The sequence below is a fragment of the Melanostigma gelatinosum genome, assembly GCF_949748355.1.
Source record: "Melanostigma gelatinosum genome assembly, chromosome: 14".
In the NCBI taxonomy this organism is placed as follows: Eukaryota; Metazoa; Chordata; class Actinopteri; order Perciformes; family Zoarcidae; genus Melanostigma; species Melanostigma gelatinosum.
Window position 1 is genome coordinate 19,251,262 of NC_136647.1, and position 14,332 is coordinate 19,265,593.

Below are 14,332 nucleotides of genomic sequence, written 5' to 3' on the forward strand. Positions count from 1 at the left end.
TGTCTGTTAATTGATCTGCAATGAAATTGTCTGGATGCACAGCACGGACACTGGTCATTTGAAAAAAAGCAGCTCGTGTGAATTAGTCCTGATGTTGGCAATTGACAATTAAAAAAATGTTGTTAATCTCTAAATAAATCTGGAGTGTTTACACCTGATATGCTGTACATGTTCATGTTATTTATCCTAAAAAAAACTTTGAACAATGCACAAACACATGTCTACTGCTTGCAGTAGATTTATGCCATGTTTATTTGGCTGGCGTCTCTAGACCAATGTTTTTTTAACAAGAGGATTGATTTCATTTTGCTGTTATTATTGACAAGATATGAACGCAATGAAACATGGTATAAATAACGTGTTCCGGAACATGCCTCTCTATTTATCACAGAGACAAACCACTATTATCTTTTCAGTTGACCATCATGTGAGGACAACTTTCTTTACATTCTGGTCTATTTTACATGTACATGTATCTACATCATGGTGGCCTTGCAGGAAAAAATACTGCATTCCAAGGCATCGTGATATGTGATTGACAAATGCCATGTACTCATTTTCTTCAGCCATAATTGCTGGCTCAGCATATTGACATCTCTGCTAAAAGGTCAGCTCGTTTGATGAACAGTTTTCCCAGCATTCCGTTTTACATTGAGCAATAAAGTTACATCCTTTGCCAACAGAAATTGTGGATGTAAAAAAGGGAAATGATCCCTTGGGTGCACACTCCACCCAACAGATATTGCATGATTCTGACCAAAGCACGCTCTGACACTGGTGAAGTTGTCATTATTCTTTGGAATTTCACTTGTATTTATCAGATTCTCTTGAGGAAATTACATGGTGCTCTTTTTTTTTATTTATTTGAAGTAACTTCTCAGTGTAAAATATGACAGTCTAACATAAGGGTGAATGGTGATTTATGATCATATGATAATAGAGGATGTGAAGCATGCTCACTGGGAGCATTATGAAAAATAATTTAGATACAATTATATGGTTATTGAGAACAAGATAAAGTTGAATGTCTGGCTTGAGTTCAGAGTGTTCTGATTAGCTGAGAGGAACAAGCGTAACAACACGTAGGACTGACGTTAATTTACAAATACGAATGATGTGGCAAAAATCACAGGGCGAATAGAAAGAAGTAGTTCCAGTTTCACATTTATTTTGTATGTATTTGTATGTCCAGGTCTTGTGTCACTGTTTGGTAATTCAAATACAACATTAAATGTATTAAATATTTCTAAATATACCAATGAAATAGTGATTATACACGCCATGATGCACTTTTAAAAAGTGTGACTGCGTATTCATCCGCCTCACTGAGTGGACTTCCATTTCCGGGATGTTTTATCGTCAGACCAACCTCCACCGCCATTGCAGGTCCAGGGAGTCGGTGTAGTGGCAGTCGGTTGTTAGCCAGGGGAAGACCGCAAGTTGAGGGACGAATTATAAAGTACCACCACACCGACAGCAGGTTTTACACAAGGCTTACTACTAATTGATTTGGAATTTAGACTAGAATCCTGCTGGCTGTCTGGCTAGGATCTAAGAGAAGAAGCCGTAATTTGTTAGCATTAGAAGCGGAGGAGTGAGAGGACCCGCCATGGCTCAGATCCTGCCTATTCGCTTTCAGGAGCACCTGCAGGTATGTGGATGAATGAATGGTTGAATTGTTTGGTAAAGTTGTCTTTCAGTCTTAATCACTGCGATATTCCGAGTGACTCAATGGACTTTTCAAACACAAGTTAAGGATTGCTAACAAGCTGAGGTAACGTTAGCTAACGCGAGCTATGCTAACTAGCTTGGCAGGGTGGATGACGTTAATGTTAGTTAGCATCTAGCCTTCTAGCTAACACTTTGACTAACTACCCTGGTTCGTGATTTACGTGATAAACTACGAAAGCCTGCCACTGACAAACTGTTTATACAAAGGCTATCGAGTCGTAATCATAAATGTTATGTTGTCCCAGCCAATTCTTATGAGTTAACGTAACTTATAACTATCGGCAGTGAACATATTCTGTTATCAGAGTAACGTTGCACATTGCTATAATATTAGTACAAATGGGCACTGTCGATGCTTCTTTGAGGATAATTAACTCACGTTGTATATTTAATTAGTTGTTAATTATCGTATTACCTGCACTGACCTGGTCGAACCGCAGTTCGTACACTACTTCCCATATAGTCACGTGACAGCTGAGTGTTAAGTAAAACATAGTTACACTTTTACGGTTAACCTACTTGTTTCGCGTTTACATAATCTCGAATATGCATTGTCGTGTAACGTTGAAAGTGATTATCCGACCACAGGAGGATAATGACGTTGACAGGTTGTAGATATGGTCACGCGATGTGTGAGCTTGTCGATATCTTGTCTATTCCTTTGATATGGTAGAAACAAAGCAGGTATCGCACACGTCTGTAATACTAGAAAATGTGCAGGCCTCTGCACTATATGGACTGGGCTTGCTTCTTGGTTTAAATGGCCACACCTTTGCTATAACTCCGATTTAAAACTGCCAGTTGGTCAGGTTGAGGAAGTGGAAACATCCATGGCTCTCCACGCTTATGGATTCAGTCCGGAGGGCTGACTTTCAAGATGTAATGAATAAATTATAGTGCCGTTTCAGTCAAGCCTCAGGTGATTTATATGATCTCTTCACCTATTGGCTTTAAGACTGTCATTTGTTTGTTCGAACTTTTTATTTGTTTCCCCAAAAAAAACCCAGCTTTGGGCTTCACAGGCTTATGTGACCGATGCCTTGGAGCTAAAAGTTAGACAATTTCCTTGTGATCCAGGCTGTTGTTGTTTTTTCCCCCCTTAAGTTCCCTTTGTTCAACACTTGGTAATAATAACAGTGCTTTGACCCTGATCCCTGATGCGAGGTCAGGGTCAGTACTATTGGAGTAGATGTGACAGCTTAGCAGATGAATGTTTGAACCCAGGCCTACTAGTCTTATTATTTCTTCCTGCTACCATGACTCTATCACAGTTCTTACATATCTTGTGAGGTTGGGTTCTTGTTCAAAGCAGGTGGTTGCTGTCTTTAGATTTGTCTTGATTTTCTTTTCTTTTTTTGTGTTTGATGTTGAAACAAAAGACAATAAACTCATTTACAGTGCAGCACTGCAGTCTGTGGTGACTTACTCTGAATTATAATTGAGCTAACACTTTAGCAAAGTGAGACTTTTGCAATCATGTCCCGACACTGCATCTTTGTAATGAAATCATACCGGTTGTAGCTTTTGAATTTTACTATAAGCTTTCATTCAGGGAACCAGTGCATTTCACATTCTCATTCATACTTGTTGATACATTTTACTGTTGCGTGCATTTTTTTTAAGAATGATTTAACAACGTCTTGCATTTTAGTCAGATTACTAACTGTACTGCACTCTAGTTCTGATCTATCTAGTGATATGAACTGTGCTTTTCATGTTGTGTCATTGACGCGTCACAAGGTAATTTTTTGTGACTAATCAACTCCCAAGAGATCTCCAGCAACTATCACTAATGCCTGACCTGCATATGCTGTTTGATGCATGTTTCACAGCACGCATCACTTGAGCAGATCATGCAGAATATTAAAGCTGGAAGATATAACCTGAAATCTATAAATTGTCACAGTTGCCTCTTTTTTTGTGTTTGCTCATTTATAATAGGTTTGTTCTGAGAAGTTTGTTCATTAATCTTGTTAATGAGTTGATCAGGTGGAATAATATTCCAGGTGCACCCTGGTAGCAGGAAGGAAGTTATCCTAGTTTATTGATGCCTTTTGAGCCTTCTGTTATGAGTCAGTGAGAGGTGATATGAAGATTGTTTTGTGCAATTGGTTTCAAGTAAGTCATTTGAACCAAGTCTTGTAAAACTTCTTAAAGAACTCCTATTTTGTACAGGCCTATAGTTTAAGATGCTTGTATTTGTAATTGTGTTAACGGCAACGTTAAACAGTATCATGGTGAATATCTCCTTAAGCTGTCCATCATTCTATGTGATTGTGAATAACCACAGAGCAGTATTAAAGGCTCACTAATCGTCTATCTAAGGAAAGCGTGGTAAAAGATCAAGATTTTAATACTTCTCAGTTGTCTAAATGATACTTTTGATGATTTTTTTTTTTTTTGAGTCAATGTACAAAGCTAACACACGGAGCCAGCTGTGCATTGCCTACGACAGCTTGAAAGGAAGCATTTAACTTTTGTCTGTGCTCTCGCTCTCTGTCTCTCTTGCTCCCTCTCTGTCTTCCTCCCTCAAACTTTGCAATTGTGTGTCTTCTCTCATCCGGTCAACTTGCATGGCTTGCATTTTTATATATCATCCATTTATATAGTGTAGTGCAGACTCCAGTTAGTGCACCCCTACACAACATTGTATATGCAATCAGTTTGTCACGCGATCTATATGAAATATGGCATGCGTTCTGGAAATATGTTAAATGAACAATTTACCGAATAGCAGCTTTCTTCTCAGGAGCATATCAGTGGAAAGGTTCTGATCAGTAAGGAACTAGTATCCTCGATACACATACCTACCTGGAAGTTGGTTGTCTGATAATTAAAAATGGCTCTCAGTCCTGTTTGCGCAATGATAACATGGTGCCCAGTCTTTGTTGACAAAGGCTTCCCTTGCATATAGTATTTAGTAAGCATTGTTTGACAATCCAGGTTTCCTTTCCTGGGCCAAATAGGCACTGTTGATGATTAATTGAGTGAAACGCCTCAGCGTATCAAATACTGTCTTAATTCAACACAGTATTTCATGTGCATGTCCGTAATGACATGCTGCTGTTAATTTACTTTCTCTACGTGTGTGTTTTGTTAGTATACACAGTAATCTGTTGTATTTACAAAACATTTCCAACTGTCCTTGCTCAAAAACACCCACCAAGAACCTTCTTGTTAAATGTCTAATATGAAGTCTATATTTTCCCCAGAACACCTGGCAATCGTATAATAAATAAAAAAGTTTACCTACATATTTTAAGACAAAAGTTTCATGGCATTGCTTTTTTCTTCAGCTCTGACTACTTTTTAGTCAGACTCTTCATCAACCCTGAATAGCCGCAGAGAATCACACGAACATGGAATTATCAAAACTTTTGAAAGAGGAAACTAAGGCAAACTTCATATCAATAAAAATGGTTACCCTTACATTCTGTTGTAAACACCCATTAGGAGTTACTACCTTACTTAAGTGGGCAGTGTCCTCAGATCCCAGCTGCCAACTTTGTGACTAATATTTGCAAATTTGTCCTGAAAGGTGATTCAAGGGTAAGAAACAAGTGTAATTGGCAGTCAAGTTCATTCGGATGAATGTGGATAGTTTTAAATTAGATGTTTGAAGTCTGAGAAAGGACTTAGTACCCTGAATACTCTAAAAAGATGGGACTTGTAATCTGGCAGTGCTGACAATTAATGCATGTAATTCAGATTGATTTCCATGGTTTTGTAAGAAGTATGATTTGTTTGTGGCACATAAAAGTACCATTACAGCCCTACTGTTTGCCTAGGGAGAAGAGCATTAGATTGCAGTTCAGTACTCTAAAACTATTACCATACAAGGGTTGGCTGGTGCACTTTGAACAGTGCAGGTAACTGACCAGCTGATATCTCGTGACAGGCCGGTGAGGATATACAACTGCTGAACACTTGACATTCTGCAGCACTGTCTAAATGTAAGAAAGCGTGCATTTGTGAGAAAAAAGAAACTGCAGTCCCAAAACCACCTCAGCAGAACTGGCCTGGAGTGAAGCTGGATGAGCTCCAGAAATGCATGCATTCCCCCCTCTTGCTTTATCAGTAACAGTAAAGGCAGCCCTCGTGCTCCTCACCCCTGGGCTGGTCACATGTCTCCCACACGTGTCACATGGTGGTGGAGGAGGCAGCACTGGGCAGGCCTGTTGTTTCAGTCCTGGTAGACAATGGGTCCCTGGTTTCCTGTTGTGGAGCACTGCAATGAAGTTCTGCAAGCCTCAGCACATTAGATAGCACATCCTTCCCTGCCCTCCCTTGAACTTTACATGTGCGGGACACACACAGGGCTTTTTTCTGCTGAGCAAGACGCTGCTTTCCTTTGAAGGAGGAGCATACAGGTTAAATCAACAAATGGGATTCCCCTGGCGTCGTTACGAGTAGTTCATATGTGCTGGCTGATTCCTGAAAAGCAACAATCAGCTGAATTTTGACTTTACTCAGTTTTACAGAGCTTTCTTACAAGAGAACATGTGTCCTCTGAGCTGGATGACTGTTTGCCATGCATCATCTCAAATGAGCAGGAAAACATCAGCACTAGGGCTGCGTGATGCGTCAGTTATTTGCATTGGTCAAGAGTTGCATAAACATGTTGGGGTTTTGGACCCATATCAAATATATGCCTGATATTACAACAGTTGCAGGGAAGCTCTCATGGGTTCACATGCTGAAGAAAAATACAAAGATGTTTAAGTAATTTGATGCCAAAAGTTAGTACTTGTAATTCCCTTAAATGTTTGTTTAGTAATAAATCAGGGCAGATACGAATTAAATAGCATTTATTTTGACATCTGAATCCGAACCAAGCATTATAGTCACAGAACCATGGTGGTACTACAATGAAATCAAGACAATTAGTTCTCCTTTCCTGACGAAAGGAGGGGAATTGCTTGAGCTGATTTCTTTTGGGTCTCCTCCACAGTGAAGCGCTTGCTGCACCTTCAGAGTGAGGGTTTATTACACTTGATCCATCTATGACATAATCGGCGTTGTGAGTGTTTGCATGCTTGGCCACTACTTTTTCTGGTGGCAAAAAATGTATGAGAACGGTATTGCTGTGTCACAGCAACTGATTTATTTTAATATCTCATGGACTTCTTGACTTTCATGACAAACTTTGATAACATGTTTTTGTACAAAATGATCAACTATGACATTCTTTTAACGGATTCCTTTGAGTAGATCATGTTAACTTGACTGATCGGTGTTAATGCAGTAAGCACTCATTTCCTGACAGTGTCCCGATAAAAGTGTTGATGGTTAACATCAACTGATGAGCTTTCTGTGAGACTCAGTTGGAAAAATATTGCCTTGCAGGGACATGCCCTACTATGATGATGCCATTGAAGACACCGTTAAAGTGATTAAAATGGAGTAAAGTATCGAGGCTGGGTTAACTGTCAAGTGATTAATGATGGTAATGCGTAGTGTATAATAGTGACTCATGTTGCCTCTTGTTGGCAATTTGTTGCTGCCATTTCTCTGGCTAGCTGGCCTAATCTTTGCAACAATAGCGTTCAGGTCCTCATGCAAATTGGTTGTTATTCCTTCTCTTGACTTTGCTTTTTTCTCTCAGTTAGCAAGGTTTGTGTTACATGCGTTGTGCAGATTAGTCTGTTGATCATCATGCTGGCATACACATGGCATTCCGCCTCACTTAGATTTCTGACCAGTCTCCCTTGTGCTCTCCTCTTGCTAAACTGTTGTTAATTAGCTGCAGATGGATTTATCGGTTTTAGGCTGGCGTATGCCCATGAATGCTTGGGCCCGAACCCCGGCCCCTCCTGTCTGCATGTGTCCTTGAGCGAGACCCTGAAGCCCACTGCTCCTAACGCTTAGGATGGGATAAAGGCAGAGGTCGAATTTCATGTATGTAACGTATGAGACAATAGAAAAGTTGTTTATTTAATAGCAGAGCTAAAAGCAGCAGAGCCAGGGCGGGCTAGACTAAACGACAATGATTTTCCACATGGGTTGTAGCTCCACTGGTTTGACCTGCTTTAACCCAAATTCCTGTTCATTGATGTCACAGGAGCGTTGACCCACCAGCAGTTTATTACTTTAAGGTTTCCATAGCAAACCAGTCTGACAGACCAAACTGGGGTGTGGTCCATGTTCCGGCATTGCAACGTCTGTCCGTTTGTTGTTATTTATTCCAGGGAACAGAGGTAACATATTCATTGTGATTAGGCCATGCTGCTGTTTCCTGTTTTACGAATGCTGTTAATTGTAAATTCTGCTGATCCCAGAATAGATGACAGATGGTAGAGTGAGAGAGAGCAAGTAAATCTGTCTAGAAAGCTATTGTGTAATGATAGAGGATAGCCTCCTGTCCTGCTTAACACGTAAGCATACCTCAGTCTGGTTTATAGAGGTTAGAGAGACAAGTTAAAGAAAGTGTTTGCTACTTAGTAAAGCGTCTATGCTCTTTGGGCTCTTTCCCTTTCTTTGATGTTTAAATAAATGTTGCTTGAGTAAACAAGGCTGGTGTACCGGACCATGGCAGCGATAAGAAGAATGGAAGCTTCAATGACGTGACTGTATGATGTCACCCTCAAGTAATGAAAAACCATGAAACCCTGTGGTGAACGCTTGCTACAGACAACTTTTCAGTTCTTTCCCCATAGCTTGTAGTAAGACTTGTTCGGTACGGTCGTTTATCGCAGTGTCACTGAGAGGGAACGGGGTTACACACTAGTGAAAGAATGTGGGTGGGCAGGCTGAGGGGAGGGTGTGTCCTGTCATTGATAAAAGGTGTTCCCATTTCGTTGAGCATTTCCTGGAACTGTAGTTTCTGTTTGCTGATTAGGACTCGACTGCAGCCGATTGACAGTGGAGCCACATTTTATCATTGGCAAGCCTTGAAATGAAAACTCGATGCCACCAAACACTAGTGTGGCTGGCAAGCTTAAAGGCTGATTTGTAGAGGTCCAATTTGTGTTTGCAAAACTACTCTTGACATTTGAAAATGTAAATTATGTGGCCACAAATTATGAGTGGCTGGTAAAATAAAGTCATTAATACTTGCCAGTAGAGTGATTAGAATGCTAATTTAACATTTCCCTGTCGGCTAAAAGGTCTTGAAGTAGTTTCAATATTGAGACTTGTCAGTTATTCATGACCGTCAGTATACATTCGTGTACACCTGTCTGCTTAAGATTTTAAACTAATCAGTTTGCTGTAATACAATTTATTTTTTTAATATGAATTCCCTAAATACCACAGACTGTTTTTTTTTTAGCATTTTCTTGATGGGGCGGGGGGGGGGGGGGTGAAATAACCAGATGTTTTAATGGCAGCTAATTATTGTAATGCATATTTGTAAGTAATTATTTGTATTTGTTTATATTTATTCCATTTGTTTGTAATTACATGTTCAAGGTAATATAGTGTCCATGTGTGGAAATAACTGTATCTGGCCTGTTAAGGCAAATGGAAATTATGTCACAACAAAGGTAAGTAATTGACCACAAAAGACATTTGTAAAGATGTATCTACAGAGCTGCTGTGCCTCAAGTTTGATCAGGAAATCAAGCTGCAGTGTAATTTGTACAACTGAGGCATATTGCTGTTAGGTTGCGAAAGTAGAGGAAATTGCAACAGCAAACATGTTTTTGTGTAGTTTCATTTCCTCCAGGTTTACTTCACAGTGCTAGCGTTGCCATTTGCAATTTCCTAGCAAGAAGACAACGAAGTTCCGTTTGTGTAGTGAAAGCCTTTTGTCTGTTTGCTACGTTCAGTGTTACTGTTAAAATCTGGTTTGCAGTAGTTTCATTTCAACAATGATGAACGGTTTGTACTTGTACCAGAGTCTTGACACTCCTGCCCAGAGCTGTTCTGGCAGTGCCCTCGTAGGTTGTGCTGTGTCAGGGTTTGTGTGAGGCAGGCAGGATGCCCTGTTTCCAGCCTTGGCAGTAAACCGGGCTGCAGATCTTGTTGGGCTACGTGCTGCAAAGCATTTCAGACCATAGCTTCAGGCTTTTGCTTTGATTACACCTTTTTATGTCCTGTATCACATTGTTTGTTCTGCAGGGACATTATGGAAGTCACGGAAACTAAAGCCAAACTTTTACTTGGTTGTTTGAGTCAGTTTAGCGGGACTTCTTTATCACAGGTGATTGTCAGGACATTAGTTCTGACAAAAATGTCTATAGTGTTACTCGTAGCCTTGACAAACCGCTCCCCAAATGCACTCTGTTGCAAGAAGTCGGACCTTGTTCGGCGTCTGGTATTCAGACTGCAGTGAGACGACAGTGTGGTGTAATATGGTTGTAGTGAACTCTTTGGCCCCTGCTTTGGGAACTTGGCGGTGGGTTAGCCCGCCGCCCAGCTCTCTAACCATTGTGACCGCGCCACAGCTCCATGTGTCCACAGAGCTGCTGTTCAGTGTCAGGGTTGATGACCTCATCAGCTGGCTGTGGTAGTGTGAGGCAGCTGACCAGAGTGTCCAAGCCTTCTTATCGGACACTGTTGTTGTTCGATTAGGACCAGGCATTTATTTAATTTGACTGTTAGAAATAATAATTGCTGTGTACAATGTTAACTGGGGCCCGTGAGCCGCCTGACACTTACTGCAACACTTGAAAGTCACTTCCTGCTGTCCGACAAGTTTGTTATTTTGCCACATGGTTGCCTGGACATCTCTGAGGAAATACTGCACTGGTTTGCAGTTAAGTTGAAATGCATTCTAACTGCCCCGTGGCAAATGGCAGCCTGGAGATGATTGTGGCAAAATGAAAGTGATCGCAATATTGGCAGTGATTATCTTTGCAAATTATATTTAACTGTTTTGCAGGCTATTTTCTTTCAACCTAACATCCCCCCACCCCCCCCCCCCCTTTTTCTCTTAGCTCCAAAACTTAGGGATCAATCCATCCAACATAGGCTTCAGCACCCTAACCATGGAGTCGGATAAGTTCATCTGCATCCGGGAGAAGGTGGGTGAGCAGAGTCAGGTGGTGATCATTGACATGGCAGACCCCAATACACCCATCCGCAGGCCCATCTCAGCCGACAGCGCCATCATGAATCCAGCCAGCAAAGTCATTGCACTTAAAGGTAAGGCAGTGTGTTGGCATTGCAGACCACATTTCTCTAAATCGGTGAAACTGAAACTACATTATATTATTTCAGTGTTGTTTTTTTTAACTAATCCCCGTAAGGGGCCTGCAGCATTCTGTTCTGAGAAGTTTGTTCAATATAGCGGCATTATCCATTAAATGGTTAAGAATATTTAGAATTTATTCTCATCTATGTATGTCTATAAACATCCAGCTACTTTAGTTTTCCACTGTGAATTAGTTTTTATTGGCGAACATGTAGGTTTCTTCCAGACATTTGTCCTGTAAATATTCAAAGTAGCATATTTATATTCTTTTTGTCCAGCATCCATGATTGCTTTGACTTTTTTTGTTTTTTGTCTTTTCTTTTTTTTTTCTTTACTGCTTTCTTATGTGTTTGCAGATGGTGAGTTAAAATTTAACTTCTTCATTGTGGAAGTAAAATCCTGTTTTCAAGACAGCATTTATGAAATTATCCCATTCAGCTTTGCTCTCTGAAGTAACCAAATGAAGCATATAGACTGTTGAGTACCATTGGGCACTTTAAACTCTGGTTTTGGTACAATTTTATTAAAGCCTGTTTGATAATGGCTTAGCTTTTTAATATTTTACATGTCTAAACCCATCTCTGGATAATTCTTTGGACCGTTTCTTCGTAAACAGGATTTAGCTTTCACAGCCTTATAGCTTGCTGGCATACCATCATGCATTAGAACCTGTTTAAATGTGGTAATACTGTGGGTAAAAATGATTTATTTTTAATTCACGTTTCTTCTCAATTGGTATCTGAAATCAATGTCTTCTTCCATCTGTGAAGTGGTCATCACCCAAACCTGTTTCACTTGTTTCCCAGCTGTGTTTAATATTTGTTGGTTCATTCATTCTTTTTGCCCAACTCGTGGTTCTCTAAACAAAGGACTGAAGATTAGTTTTCTCCAACTACCAGAGAGCGTAGACTTACTGTACTAACCTATGTGGGAAGTCTAATGGCATGTGATGGCTGCATTGACTTGATTTTGATTAGTTCTATCACAACTGGTCCCAGATGCGGAGTGACCTGGGACAAGAAGATATTTTGCATAATAACCCTTGAGGCTCGCTTGTCAGGGTGTGAGAAATAGAGTTCAAGAGCACTTGTTGCCCAGCTGATCCAACAGCTCTGTATCCATCTGGCTGTAATCAGCTTGTGGCCTTGTCCCCTCCCAACTATTAGAATAACATCTCATGAGCCAAACAGCTTGTTTCTTAACTATCTGCCTGTGGTCCCAGTCTTATGCTATGAAATGGATGGATGTCTAAGGTCCTTCAGGTGTTCTTGTAAAGTGACTTGTATCAATATGTCATCACAATGACCAAATTATTTAGCGCAGATCATTAGTCGTACATACCTCAGTTGGTGTTCACGATTAACTGAGGAATGAGAAGGTGATAGAAGTGTTGTTTTTGTTGGATTGGTCCTGTAATGGTGCTAGTGAAATATCTGTGCATGTGTGACAGTATGTAGCTCTCCTCCCTTTGAATTTATGTGTTCGTTATATTTAGTTAAACATGATGTGGTACAATTTGCAGTTTTAGAGTTCTTGGTCATCACTGACAAACATGTGACATGCAGGCACGACAATAATTCCATCTCTTCACATTATGCTGCCTCCTTAAATGTAACACAGCAAATGCATAAGGCTTTAGAACAGGGGTGTCAAACTCATTTTCACTCTGGGGCCACATCAGCATCACGGTCGCCCTCAAAGGGCCGGTTGTAAATGTAACCACTCCTAACATATTTAGTTTAGTTTCCCGGGATATCTGTGACTTCCACAACACGTACTAAGCAGAAATAGAGGTTATTTTTTCCATGGTTAATGGCGGACAGTTGAACGGCTTTCAGGGCGATAAGCCCCGCCCCCTCTCCGACGCGTCCAGTGCGAATGAACACAAATAGCCCCCGGTGAGACCGGCGGCGCGAATGGCTCAACTCAAAGTTTTTTTATACTCAAACATCTCCGCTCGATGTGAACTTTGAATTGGAACAGTACTTGGGCTGAGACTGATGACGTTTCACAAGTCCACGAGTTTACAAGTGCAGAGAAGTACGCATGTTGAGAAAGGCACGATCACTTGTTGGAAATCCTCTTTATGGGTTGTTGCATCTCCTGTCCACCTGTTGTGATCGTTTTAATGTCGGCACACAGACAACATGCTATCTCATCACTTCGACTTTCTATCTCATAATTTCGACCATGGGGATATTTTTATTTTCACATCTAACTTTTAATTTTTGTAAAAAAAAATATATATATATTTTTTGCTGGCGGATTCGCGGGCCACATAAAATGACGTGGCGGGCCGGATGCGGCCCGCGGGCCGTATGTTTGACACCCCTGCTTTAGAAGAAGATTGGTTTAAAGCGACTTTCACCCCGATGAAGTTATTGTGTTAATGCCTCAAAGAAGATCACATCCGCAGCGGTAAATTGGGCCTTTTAGTGATTGGGACAGATCAGTAAAAATGTTTCCCACAAAAAGCAATGTTGACTTCATGAACAGTTAGAGTAGCTCAACAGTGTTATGGTGAGCTTCAGATCAATTTTGCTCAAGTTATAGTACCCGTCTTGTCCTCACTAATGATGCAGCGTAGGGTTAGATCTTCCTCACTCTTTCTACCCCCACTGTCTTCCCTGCTCACTCTACCATAATAATGCTTCTCAGCCGACCTTGTCGTATGACACCGTATCGAGCCGTAACCTTTTCATGTCACTCTTTCTGAAGGACGGACACAATGCGCACACACTCCTCCCCAACAGCTGATCATAATCCAATTAAAAATCCCTTTGCTTGCTCTTTGAAATCTGGCTGCTGCTGCAAGTGATCCGTTCGCCACACTGCTTTCTGTACTCTGATCCCATGGCTTAGTGATGACAAACTGATCTTGAAAGTTGTGCTAACGCATTGGTCTTTCCTTTTTCTCACTGTCTGAGTATTGAATAATGAGCAAACAAGGCAGTCACACTGCTTCTTAATAAAGCTTTAGATCATGAAATTAACCCTAACTAAAAAATATAAGTGCAGGTGAGTGAACCTTTTGTGAACATGTAGTTTATGATCGGTTACCAGGACAAACATTGAACTTCAATCGTAAACAATCAACCATAATCATTTTGGGAAACCTTTCCTGCGACTCTTGTCCAAAAGTCTCCCTTCCCCGTTAATTGTGCCTGTATCTGTCATATTCCAAAGTTGACGCAGATGTGTTTGCCTTTTTTGTGAGTTGTTTGTTACTTGTTTCTACTCTGTCTGCTTAGTCTCTCTCGATGAAGGCTGGTCCTTTGATGGGGTGGGCCATGTAGTCGGACATGACGATACATGACATATAAACTGAGTACATTGTTGAAACCTCTTTGAAAAGCTATTGTCAGTTTAGTGAAACAGTATCAGTCTATTCTTAATTTATTATGGCTATTAAGCTGATAAAGAGGTATTCAGTCATTCACACTCACAGACCGCAGGAAGCCCTTC

General features: G+C 40.7%; 1 protein-coding gene across 1 annotated transcript in view; it reads left to right on the forward strand.

Moving 5' to 3' along the window:
- Positions 1 to 1,396: 1,396 nt before the first annotated feature.
- Positions 1,397 to 14,332, forward strand: part of cltca (clathrin, heavy chain a (Hc)) — a 30,928-nt gene continuing 17,992 nt past the window's right edge. The window contains exons 1-2 of the mRNA XM_079283815.1: positions 1,397 to 1,651; positions 10,611 to 10,818. Of these exons, the coding sequence (XP_079139941.1) occupies positions 1,610 to 1,651; positions 10,611 to 10,818 (250 nt within the window). The 5' untranslated portion in view covers positions 1,397 to 1,609. The remainder of the gene's footprint in view (positions 1,652 to 10,610; positions 10,819 to 14,332) is intronic.